Source organism: Chlorocebus sabaeus, chromosome 13 (assembly GCF_047675955.1).
Source record: "Chlorocebus sabaeus isolate Y175 chromosome 13, mChlSab1.0.hap1, whole genome shotgun sequence".
Taxonomy (NCBI): domain Eukaryota; kingdom Metazoa; phylum Chordata; class Mammalia; order Primates; family Cercopithecidae; genus Chlorocebus; species Chlorocebus sabaeus.
Genome location: NC_132916.1, coordinates 36,347,745 through 36,360,300, shown reverse-complemented (window position 1 = coordinate 36,360,300; position 12,556 = coordinate 36,347,745). Strand labels below are relative to the sequence as shown.

The following is a 12,556-nucleotide window of genomic DNA, read 5'->3' as shown; positions in this document are numbered from 1 at the left end:
TATTTATCTATTTATTTGTTTATTTATTTTCAGATGGAGTCTTGCTCTGTCACCCAGGCTGTAGTGCAGTGGTGCAATCTCAGCTCACTGCAACCTCTGCCTCTTGGGTTCAAGCAATTCTCCTGCCTCAGCCTCCTGAGCAGCTGGGATTACAGGCATGTGCCACCACGTCTGGCTACTTTTTGTATTTTCAGTAGAGATGGGGTTTCACCATGTTGGTCAGGTTGGTCTTGAATTCCTGATCTCATGATCCGCCCACCTAGTCCTCCCAAAGTGCTGGGATTACAGGCGTAAGCCACTGTGCCCAGCCTGTATATAACAGTTATTATGCTAAGTGCTAGGTATCCTGAAATATAATAAGGCCCTGCTTTCAAGATGCTTCAGTCTAGCAGGGAAACAGATATGTAAAAACATAATTATCATACAGCATTTAATAAGAGACACATGGTACAGGCTGAAGGGTAACTCTAAGGAAGAAATAGTGAACTATTTTGGCAGGGGTACACTAGGAAAGGCTTCTCAGAGAAGGTGAGTATTGGCGTGTGTATTGAGAATGAGTAGGAATTTATCAAATGCTCCCAAGCAAGGGATAAGTACTGTGAGAACAGACAGATGTGAAGCAACGTGCTGTGTTCTTGGGATTGGAACTATGGCCTTGTGGAAGATTCATTGTAAGGCAGAGAGCAGGAGATAATGCTGAAGAAGCTGTCAGAGGCCCAGTTGTGAAGAACTTTCCCAAACATGCTCATGAACGTGGGAACTTCAGTCTGTGGACTCTGGAAGTCATTCAGGTATTTACCCAGAATGATGAGCTGATTAGATTTGCACTTTAGAAATGTCCCTCTGCAGTGTGGATGACAGACTAGCCAGCGAAGACTGACAACAGGGGCACTGCTTAGGAGACCGCCACAGTGGTCTAGACCAGAGAGTAGTGAGTTGCTGTCTTGCCTTCGTTTGAAAAGGATTTGCAGAGAACAAGGATGAACTGAGACTGTGGTCATGGAAAAGAGGAAGAGAGGCTAGAGTGGCAGGTGGAATGAAACAGACTTGGTGACCAATTGGAGGTGAGAAATAGCAAAGAGAGAAGCTCCATTCTGAGACATGGATGACTAAGACTACAAACACGAATGGATTACTCTGGACATTTTAAAAGTGAAATATCTGTGAATGCACAGAGGGCAGATAGAGATGTGAATCTGCAACTCAGAGGGTAATCAGGGCTGGAAAGGAATTTAGAGGTCATTAATGTTTAGGAGGTAGGCAGAAGTAGATATTACTGTACAAATTCTGAAGTAGCACACCAGTATTCCTAGCACACCAATATTGGTTTGTCCAGGACTGTTGCTGTTTATACTTGTGTCCCAGAGTAATTACTAAAAGTTCTCCCTTTCATGTGCAAAATGCCCCAGGTTGAACCATAAAATATATGATCACCCTAGATACTGGTTATCATCCTCACATAATCTACCTTTTATGTACCATATTACCAAGACACCCTTGCCACTTTTATGTCAAACATGTACAAGAAGAATTTTCTGTTGAGATGAGCAAATGACTAATACATTTGTAATGTAAACCACCAACTGGTTTACAGTTGCAAGGTAATTTTTTAATTTCAGCTTTTCTTAAACCGAGGCACACCCGTTTTACCATGTGCCTATATCATTATTTTCCTTCCACAGGCAAAGTTACAGAAAAAATAAACATTCAAATAAGCCATCACTATAGGTTCGATTCAGTAATCTTATAATGTAAAGGAATAGATGTTCCTCTTTGCCACTGGTCCAGTCATACATACAGTATATCAATATCTATATATCTCTGTCTACCTACATCTCAGCGCCCTCTGGCATTTGTCAAAAAGAAGAGGTCTTCTTATAGGCATGACATTTTTCAGCTGTCTCTCATCACTTCAACTGAAGTTTCCGTATCAAAAAATAGTAAGTTTAATGACACAGTAATAACAACAGAGATTTACTCTGAAGTATCAAGTCAAAGTAAAAACTAGGGGTGTTACGCTCTGCAAATATAACTTAAACTGGATCAAAGATCCACTTATTAACAATTCTAAAATTTTAAATGTTTGTGTCCATATTTTTTAAAAGCAGGGAGGAGTAACATTAAGATTTATTGTAGTTTTGGCATATTTAGTTTTACAATGACCACAAATACTGTTTTATCTGGAAAGCACTGGAGCAAGCCAAGAAGAAGACTGGAACTGCAGGAAGGATAATGATTCAGAAGGCGGTGTTCATTCAGAGAGCCCAGTTTATGAAGGGACTGTTGACCACATTGCCACTGCACAGCGGGCTCTGTAGGGAGGAGATTACCAATCTGCCTGATAAAAAGCCTCTGGGCATGTGTTTGTTGTAATACCATTTCTGCATCCTTTTCCTTGACCACCTGAGAGGGCCACTTGCTTGGATTATTCCTGGAGAGTGTAAAAACGTTCCTGGTAAAATCATGGCGTAATCCTTTGGGTAGAACACTGGATGAAAGGAGAGAAGTTCAAAACAACCACTGCCCTATCCTCAGGAAACTGTATAATGGTTCTACCAGCACTCTGTGTGGCAGATCACCCCACAGCTCCTTCATGTATTGCAGCAGTTTTTAAAGAGCTGAGCCAAAAACAGCACCAGACAAGGCAAGTGGGCATTTTACCAAATGCCAGACTAAAGAACTCTTCTTCCTCTTAAATATAACCCACAGATCAGTCTTTCAAATCCCAAAAGGAAGTACATGTCGCCCATGCTGTGCATACAGGGTGGTGTCCTGGTCTTGAATCATGTCTGTGCTCTTAGATCACATTCTGTCCTTAACCACGCACACAAAAACACACACATACACAAAGATGCCCACACAAACCCTTTCTTCAGAGGCCACATTTGAGTTGGGCATTATTTTTGACAAATACTGTGTGAGATCTCTGAAACAGAGTCTCCCGAGTTGAGAGAATGGAATCAGCTTCTCGGAGAAGAGCTCCATTCACGCTGAGCCAAATCTGCTTGTGCAGTTATTTGTATACAAGTGCCCTCAATGTTGGTGGGAATTTGGAATGAAGCACTGAAAACAGCATTTTAACCCAGGGAGAATAATCCTTGAAATCTCTGTGGTAATTGAATTTCAGCAGTGGTTGGACCACCCAGGAGCCACTGGAAGCATGGTGCATTTCAAAGTCTGCCTATTTTTTCAACAGTTTTCTCTTTGAAACTTTAAACTCTTCAGTCAGCACAATGTCAAAATGATCAGCAGACATAGGCAATTTTCTAGTCCAGCACCTTGAGATACAGTAAAAATTTGAAGAATAAATTACATATGAAAGGCAGTTGGTTGGGATTGAACTGTGACTGATGGTATAGGAATAGCACCAGATTTTATAGCATTCTGTCATTCTAAAACTGGTCATCAAGTGAAGTAACTTAGGAATGGAAAACCAAACACTGTATGTTCCAACTGATGTGTGGGAGCTAAGCTATGAGGATGCAGAGGCATAAGAATGATGCAATGACCTTTGGGGACTTGGGGAAAGAGTAGAGGGGGAGGGATACAAGACTACAAATATGGTGCAGTCGATACTGCTCAGGTGATGGGTGCACCAAAGTCTCACAAATTACCACTAAAGAACTTACTCAGGTAACCAAATACCACCTGTACCCCAATAGCTTATGGAAAAGTCAAAAAAATTTTAGAACTGGCCATCACATTAGCTTTCATGCATTATTTTTGGGATGATGTTATATGTTATGGAACTTTCACATGCCAGGAAGATTTATGTTTATGAAATACATTATGCCCACCATTCCCTATCTGTGCTTATGCAACATTCTTTTCTCATACATTTAATCTAGCTTTATATGGATTATTTGTAGGAAAATCAAGCCTCCAGAAAAGGGCAACTTATTCAGAAGGAAAGCATGGACACCATTAAACACGCAAGTCAGCTTGTAGAGCAAGCCCATGATATGAGGGATAAAATCCAAGGTAAATATATTCTCTTCTGGTTCAGTTTAATACCAAGAAAACACTCATGTTATTAACAACAGTAGACACAATGGCTACTGTTCAGTGTTTGCTGTGTGCCAGGAACTTGTTGGTACAGTATTATGGGTTTAAACTTGTATAAGGTCTTTATTTCAAGTTTGTTTATCTGGGATTTCTGAGCACTCATCCCTACTTACTATGTTTTGATGTTCAAGGATCAATGTATAAAATCGTTCCCTTTTTAGGCATTCCTCAGAATACCCTTCTGACAGAGGAGACTGCATGCTATGGTGTCTCTAAAATGCAAGAGTTGAGTAGGAGTCACAGATTGTTCCCAGTTATTTGCAGAAAACAACATTGCCTTTAGAATGCCAGTAAACTGTCAGTTGACCCAAATCATCACAAGCTGTTTCTATGATGGGCTTTCCCAAAGGCCAATCGGGCAACATGCTTGGGCTCCCAACCCAGAAGAGAAGGAAGGCGGGGGACTGTGGGAGATTCCTTTGTCCTAAAGCATTGTGAATGATTGTACCTTCCCTCTTGGAGGTTTGCTTAATTTGTGCTCTCACTTCCAATAAACGCAGGATAATCTTGAAGACTATTTTAATAGTGCACTAATAGCTGGACTGCAATTTACCAGCGAAAAACAGCAGATTTCATCTGTTATAGGATAAAGAAGAATTCCTTGGGTGAGAGTTTGCTAAGATCCAGTATCTGCATTTCCATAGTTTTTATTACACTATATATTAAGGGCTGGATGACAATACCAAGTGCATCCCAGGGCACAGTGGCAGTAAAGCGACCCACAGTGGAAGATTCATGTCTTTATACTGGGGCATATTCCATGCAAAGGGATATAGAAAAGATTAATCATTTGTCGTGTTTCCTTTGATGCCTATAATAAACAATAAAAGCAAATGACATGCAATCCAAACACTCCTCACTCACATCCTCTCTCATAGCTCATATTTTTGCATTTCCTGACAAAATATTCTTTTTCTATAGCATTTTAGAGTTACTATTGATTTGTTCAAAAAGTAAGATTGAACCTGGAAGATAACATGACCTTATCCAACTAAGAAATAAATGCCTCTTTAGGCAGCAAATGCCAGGACCCTAGTAAGCTATTCAGAGAAAATAATTCACCTTTGCTATTGTAACCCATGTTTTGATTCAAAAGTGTTTCATTTGCAAAGGATCTGAACCCTCTTATTTGATCCTTTAAGCATGGGAAAAGATGAAAAAAATACAAGGGAAATGTAAATGGGAAACAATAACTTCTATCAGTTTTTAAATTTTTAATATAATGTATGAATAGTCTCCAAAGACCAAAAGCAAAAATACTGTTGCCTGTATTTCCCTTTTCTAATCTATACTGCAAGTAGCTAAACTAAAACAAGTCAAAATTGTAAATATAAGACTTGCATCAAAATGCCAAAGAATTCAGCATCGCAAGTGCTAGAGCTGAGGAAAAAATATTTTCATTTAGTTTGTTTCACAGGTTAATATTTTAGACTTTACTTGAAGAGTGGATGTTTCATCCCTTTATGTAATTCTGGAATGCTGTACACCAATTATATGTCATTCCTTATTCCCAGCCATCTCTAAAATAACCGCTGGTGACCTTCAAACTATTATCTACATAAAATACAACCCTTTATCCTGGTATGATTTATGTGACACCAATGTTTGTTTACCCATCAGGTCTGGCCAACCACATAGATCATAGTAAACCACAGACACGCAATTTCATTTATGCCAGGAAGATAAAATGCTTCCTCCTGGAGCTGCAGTAGAACAAGGTGACAATTACATACCTTTCTTCTCATCATATGTAGTAGGAATGAGGGATTCAAAGAAGTATTTCAGTCTGCTAATATTTAGACAGGTCACCTAATCCCTTTGAGCCTCAGTGGTCCCTCCAGTTCTAAAATTCTCCACCCGACATATGGAAGTAGGGTGAAAATGACCCAGAGTGGTCACACTCTAGAAGGCAAACAGCAACTGCCAAAAAATAATTATGAATGAGCCAAAGCTCACATCATATTATAACAAACCCCCATTTTATATTTAGCCTGTGAAATAATTTGAAAGACTCATTTGGACAGCTAGCAATATGCTCTCATTTTGGCTTAAAGCTTTGATCAAATCTTTGTCTAAAATACAATTAATAACTCCTTCATATTAATAATCTCACCCATGACAGGAGTGATCGCTGAGCATTTTCTCTAAGTTAAATATGTTATATAAAAGGCTGATCAAAGACTGTAGATTTGGATGCCTTGAATATCAAGTTACAGTATTTCATGCTGAATATTAGCATTCTCGAATCACTGTGGAAACCAGATGAGGATGAAAGCCAAGCAGGTTTTGCATTAGCCAGTTCCCATTCTGAAGACTCCACATAGGAAGCAGAGAAGAATGGTTTCCTTGTGTCTTTCTCCTTCGTGGATTAGGTGATGAGCTTCCATGCTCGCTGCAATTCACAGCATGAACACTAGCACGCTGCCTTTGAACGAGTCTCTCTTTCCATTTCAGGATCTGCCCTGTCCTTTGCCCACAGCCCTCGCTCCCTTGCATTTCTAGTGCCCGATCATCTCTCCCTGCTGCCTTGTTTCACCATGTTCTTCCTTTCAGAGATCAACAACAAGATGCTCTATTATGGGGAAGAGCATGAACTTAGCCCCAAGGAAATCTCTGAGAAGCTGGTGTTGGCCCAGAAGATGCTTGAGGAGATTAGACGCCGTCAACCATTTTTCACCCAACGGGAGCTTGTGGATGAGGAGGCAGATGAGGCTCACGAACGTAGGTGTATTCCTCTCGTAGCTGACCCAGCACATGTTTGCCCTCTTTGTGGGTCCAAGAGCAGACGGTAAACCTAGGGCAACATATAGTCAAAGCAACCAATTTCCTGTGTTCAGAACTATTTAGAATCTACATGAGGCCACAGGGAATCATTCAGGACAACTTGACTTTATAACCAAGATTTTTAGATTCAGGCCCAACTTTGAGCCCCTGAAAACAGCTGAGATGCCATAAGGAATCTATAGCATTTGATGAAAACGTATAAAACAGTAGAAGGAAGGCTAAAGGAAACCAATTCCCAGAACTACAGTAAAAGAAATTTTATTGAGAAGGCAGGAATGCTACAAGCCCAGAAACATTCATGCTGTGAAGACCATGAATGACTTTAGTATCTTTTAGCCTCCAGTGGAAATTTAACATTTCCTTTAGCGATGAGTATAGGCACCAAACCACAGTAATATTATTGAATCTATGACTTGATCACTGTATCAGTTATCAATTACTATTATAACAAGCCATCCCAGGCCGAGCGCTGTGGCTCACCCCTGTAATCCCAGCACTTTGGGAAGCCAAGGCAGGTGGATCACAAGGTCAGGAGTTTGAGACCAGCCTGGCCAATGAGGTGAAACCCCACCTCTACTAAAAATACAAAAAATAGCTGGATGTGGTGGCATGCATCTGTAGTCCCAGCTACTCAGGAGGCTGAGGCAGGAGAATTGCTTGAACCTGGGAGGTGGAGGTTGCAGTGAGCCGAGATCACAACCCTGCACTCCAGCCTGATGACAATGAGACTCTGTCTCAAAACAAAACAAAACTAAACTAAACTAAAGCCACCACAAACGTATTCATTTAAAACAATAACCATTTATTGCTCCTGCTTTCATGGGTTGGCAATTCAGGCTGGACTCAACCTGGACAGCTCATCTCTGCTCCATGTGACATATATTGGCTGAGCTCACTCAGATGTCTGGGGCTGGCTCTGAAGGCTGGGCCTCTCCCTCCATGTGAGGTCTTCACTCAACAAGGTTAGTCCAGGTTATTCACATAACAGCACCTTTAAGAGAGCAAGAATGAAAAGCACATGGTCTCTTAAACCAAGGCTTGGAGCTCAGCAATGTCACATCCATTTTACTGATCAAGACCAGCCCAGACTCAAGAAGTAGAGAGATAGACTCCACTCTTGATTGGAAGAGCTGTAAACAATTGGTTTAACCTACACACTCAGTGAGAGAAATCACAGATTTGCATATTATATTTTAGCTGCTGCTGTCTCATAACACTGTTTAAATTCACCAATAACTCAAAATTATGGTAGCTATTAGATCCACCTTTAGATCTTGTTAGTTAAGGGATTAGTAAAGAAGCATATACATTATTATATTACCAGTTTGGTTTTTAAATATATTAGTCTCCTTTTAAGTTCTATATATTTTATTTTACGCATTTTAGAACACACTGTGAGAAGCAGTCTGAAGGCTTCATTCGATTACAGAGGGACTAATGACACAAAAACGATTAAAGGGCAGTAGGTCGTTTTCCTACAACTGTCACTATCAGCTTCTGCTAACCATTATTGTGGATACTGTAGAGAGACATTATTGACATATAGGTTAATTATGGTGGCAAATGTGTAAAGTCTTAGAAATAATAAGAACCAAAGAAGATCTCAGGCCCCAGTTCTGAGTCAGACTCAGAAAGGCTAGAGCTCTGATGTCAGTCACGGCCAGATGTTTCCAAGCTCATCGCCTACTGTGGAATTTAACATGGCCGCCCTGGAGAAGTGGGACCAATGACATCTCCCACTCGGTCTCCTTCCACCTAGAATGCATTTTCCAACACTTTCTATACTCAGCCAGGAACTTTTGTGTTCTGCTTAGAGTGATGGGAGAAAATCTCAACAAGACAAACTAATATTCCCTGAAGAAAACAGAAATTAAGGCACATATTCAATGCATGTGTCTTTGAGCAGAGAATAAAGACACATGCGAAGTTTAAGAACATCATCTCATTGCCATTTAATCTTTTTTCCACCAAAATCATGGTTTGGATTTGACCTAGTAGAGCTAACTAAAAACGGTTGCCTAGAAAAACTACAGAAAATGAGTGGTTATGCACATCATTTTGCCTTATTACTGACGAGTTTGGTTATTTTTAATAGTAAAAACCTTACTATAGCCAAGTCCCCTTTACCGAGTAAAATTATTAATGTTCTGGATAATAATAAGCATAGTATAATGACATGGTTTTCACAAAAAGCACAACCTCTGTGGGAAAACTAATCAAACCCTTCTTTCAACTGACTGTTATCCAGGGGCTCCCAAACCCTAAAAACTAGGATTTTTTTTACTTCAAATCTAAAAGGCGGAGGAGCTATCTTTATGAACAATAGCTTCAATCTCCATTGCTAAAGAAGGCATGGCCTGAAAATTTTCCAACTTTGCAAAATGCTGGGAGGAATGGGAGCAAACAGGAGAAAGCCACACTGAGCCTCTGTCTCCACTTCTTCCCAGTGCTGAGCCAGGCTGAGAGCTGGCAGCGGCTGCACAATGAGACCCGCACTCTGTTTCCTGTCGTCCTGGAGCAGCTGGACGACTACAATGCTAAGTTGTCAGATCTCCAGGAAGCACTTGACCAGGCCCTTAACCACGTCAGGGATGCCGAAGACATGAACAGGGCCACAGCAGCCAGGCAGCGGGACCACGAGGTACAGTGGACACTCACCATCAATGCATTTCAGCATCAGCAGTGTGACGGTACACCTGATTGACAGAGTGAAACTCACCTAAAAAAAAAAAAGAACACTAGCTGCCAGAAGGAGTTCTTCCTTCCTCTCTACTGGTGCAGTCATTGGTTGTACCACTGGAGTGATCACCAGGCTTCATCACATTCAGCATATATTCTTTTATGTTCCTGTCTAGGAGTCACTCTTAATTGCTCAATGCATAACTCTGTGTGTGTGTGTGTGTGTGTGTGTGTGTGTGTGTGTGTGTGTGTGAGATGGTATGCATCTAGTCTAACACCTCTAGACTGTGAGCATCCAAGGGCGGCACTCCTGCCTTGCACAAATTATATCTTCCTAGCACCAAACACGGTAACTTGCATTTGCTACATTTGTTGATGAACAGATGGATGGACAAATGCTTGTAGCACTCTCAAGTAATACAGATTTGATTTATGTACACTGGTTCTTCATGATTACAAATACTCTTATTTATTTCATATTAACTTGGACTTCTAAATTACTAAACCCTACTTTTACTATTCTTTTGCATACTTTTGCATATTTAAATATCATGAACTTTTAATTCTTTCCAACAAAATTTAAAATCCAATGTTTTCTTTGTAGTCTTTCCTACGACAAAGAGATTTGAATGGATCTGACCTTACTGGAATTTGACTCTGTGTTTTAGAAAACAAACTTCAGTGGGTTTGTTGTTGTTGTTTTGAGACACAGTCTTACTCTGTCACCCAGGCTGGAGTACAGTGGCACAATCTTAGCTCACCACAACCTCTGCCTCCTAGGTTCAAGCAATTCTGTTGCCTCAGCCTCCCGAGTAGCTGGGATTACAGGCGTGCGCCACCACACCTGGCCCAAATTTAGTATTTTAATTTTACATTTCACTATTACACCTATAGCATGGGCTAGAAAAGAATAAGCCCCAAATTTCAGTTCTCATACAAAACCAAAAAAGTACCCACAGAGCTTAATCATTTTGATGTGTGCCAATAGTAGCCATACAACTAGCAATTACATTATTTTGTCATCTTACTTCTAACCCCAAAGGGTAACAGAATGATTAAAATGTTATCATATGAACATGAGATAGTATATTTTATTTATTTATTATTTTTTATTTTTTTATTTTTTTATTTTATTTATTTATTTTTTGAGACGGAGTCTTGCTCTGTTGCCCAGGCTGGAGTGCAGTGGCGGGATCTCAGCTCACTGCAAGCTCCGCCTCCCGGGTTTACGCCATTCTCCTGCCTCAGCCTCCCGAGTAGCTGGGACTACAGGCGCCCGCCACCTCGCCCAGCTAGTTTTTTGTGTAGTTTTAGTAGAGACGGGGTTTCACCGGGTTAGCCAGGATGGTCTCGATCTCCTGACTTCGTGATCCGCCCGTCTCGGTCTCCCAAAGTGCTGGGATTACAGGCTTGAGCCACCGCGCCCGGCCAAGATAGTATATTTTAAAAGTAAGTAAACTACTCCTTCAAAAACACTGTTTGGGGATTCTTATATACTGAAGCTTTAGCTTCCCGGGACTGTTTTTTCTTTTTGTTTTTTGTTTTTAGGTGATTTTTTTTTTTTTTGACCATGGAACTTTTTCTATGTTTTGCATATGTGATATGTCCAATGAAGCATGCTGAATAGTGACAATTATGTCATTTTCGTAGTTATCGGTTTTCAATATTTTACTTTGTTCAAGCTGACCACTTTTCTGTGGAAATACCTTTATTTGTGTCAAAGCTAATTTTATTCATTTCTGTCTAATGCTATATATGGTCAATGGGAGAAATTCATTAACTTGAAGCATATTGTTTTTCATCTACTGCAAATAAGCTTATATACAGTGCTATTAGCACACAGTTTTGAAGTTTGTCTCTGACTTCAGGATGTTAGTAGTGTTCTCCCGCAGTCACTCAGAGAGAACTTACAGAAGGGGTAAAGAACACTGTAAAAGGAAAACAGTTCTGTAAGAAGTAAATAATACCAACCTTTTTTCAACTCCCTTCTTTTACATACTTTAATACACACATTTTACAGTATTGCTTTTGTCCACAGCTGTATAACTCCCAGTCTTTGTAAAGATAAGAATAATTGATCTCAGATAGTCACACTGTATTAGGCTTGATGGATATTCAGGGGAAATTGATTCTTTTAAAATGTTCTTGCATTAAGAGGATGTTCAAATGTGATTCTTTTCTGTCTCTAGATCTACATCTACCCCATAGCAACATATTTGGAGAAGATGGGTTCCTTTCTTCCTTTTCACAAAGTCAGGAAAGGTTGCAGGGAGTAAGAAAGGACATCAAGATGAACTTAAAAAGTTTTAAAGTATTTCCTTCTCTATCTAGGCTTCTATAATTATTTCTATGATATCCTAGATTTCACCATAATGTATTTCAACTCTAACTTAAGTCACTGTTTCTAAGGTAACTTCAACTCATTTTTCACTCAACTTGTAAAATGAGTCTTTTACTTTTCCCTCCTAAAGTTTCTTTCTATGTTTCTTTCAAACGCTAAACTCACTGGAAGCTCCATAATATTTCTTCAGAATCACAGTGTCCCTGCCTCTAGAACCTAAAAGTGAAGGTAGAAATTAAAGTACTCATCAAGATGTGTATTAATATTGACTTTCCCTTCTCAAAACATCTGAGCATGTACAATAAAGAGCTCTGAGTGGTATGAAGCAAGATTACAATTTGATGCTTTAATAGTAGGGCCACTTTTGATTTTTAAAAGGACATTAAGATTATTTTTGTATATTCTCTGTTCCTGTCCAAATGTGCTGTTTGTGTCAGGCCCAGAGCTGGCACATGATAGATGCTTTTAGAACTAATTCATATTCCAATCACTGCAAATGTAGAGCCTGTGTTCAATCCTGTCTCCATAGTCCTTTATATTCTGGGAAAAAGAGTCAAATGCCCTCTCTAATGCGCTAGCTCTCTCTGAAATGACAGTGTTATAATAATCCTCCATGCATCTAATCTCCCAAGATTCTTACTGTTGTTGTCTCCATATTATAAATGAGAAAACAGCATCAAACAGGTA

General features: G+C 39.9%; 1 protein-coding gene across 5 annotated transcripts in view; it reads left to right on the top strand.

Moving 5' to 3' along the window:
• The window catches only part of LAMA4 (laminin subunit alpha 4), a 144,638-nt gene that overhangs the window by 72,569 nt on the left and 59,513 nt on the right, over positions 1-12,556 (top strand). For all 5 annotated transcript variants that reach the window (XM_073022423.1, XM_038000999.2, XM_038000998.2 and 2 more), the window contains 3 exons: positions 3,870-3,981; positions 6,619-6,786; positions 9,297-9,490. In XM_073022423.1, the coding sequence (XP_072878524.1) occupies positions 3,870-3,981; positions 6,619-6,786; positions 9,297-9,490 (474 nt within the window). The remainder of the gene's footprint in view (positions 1-3,869; positions 3,982-6,618; positions 6,787-9,296; positions 9,491-12,556) is intronic.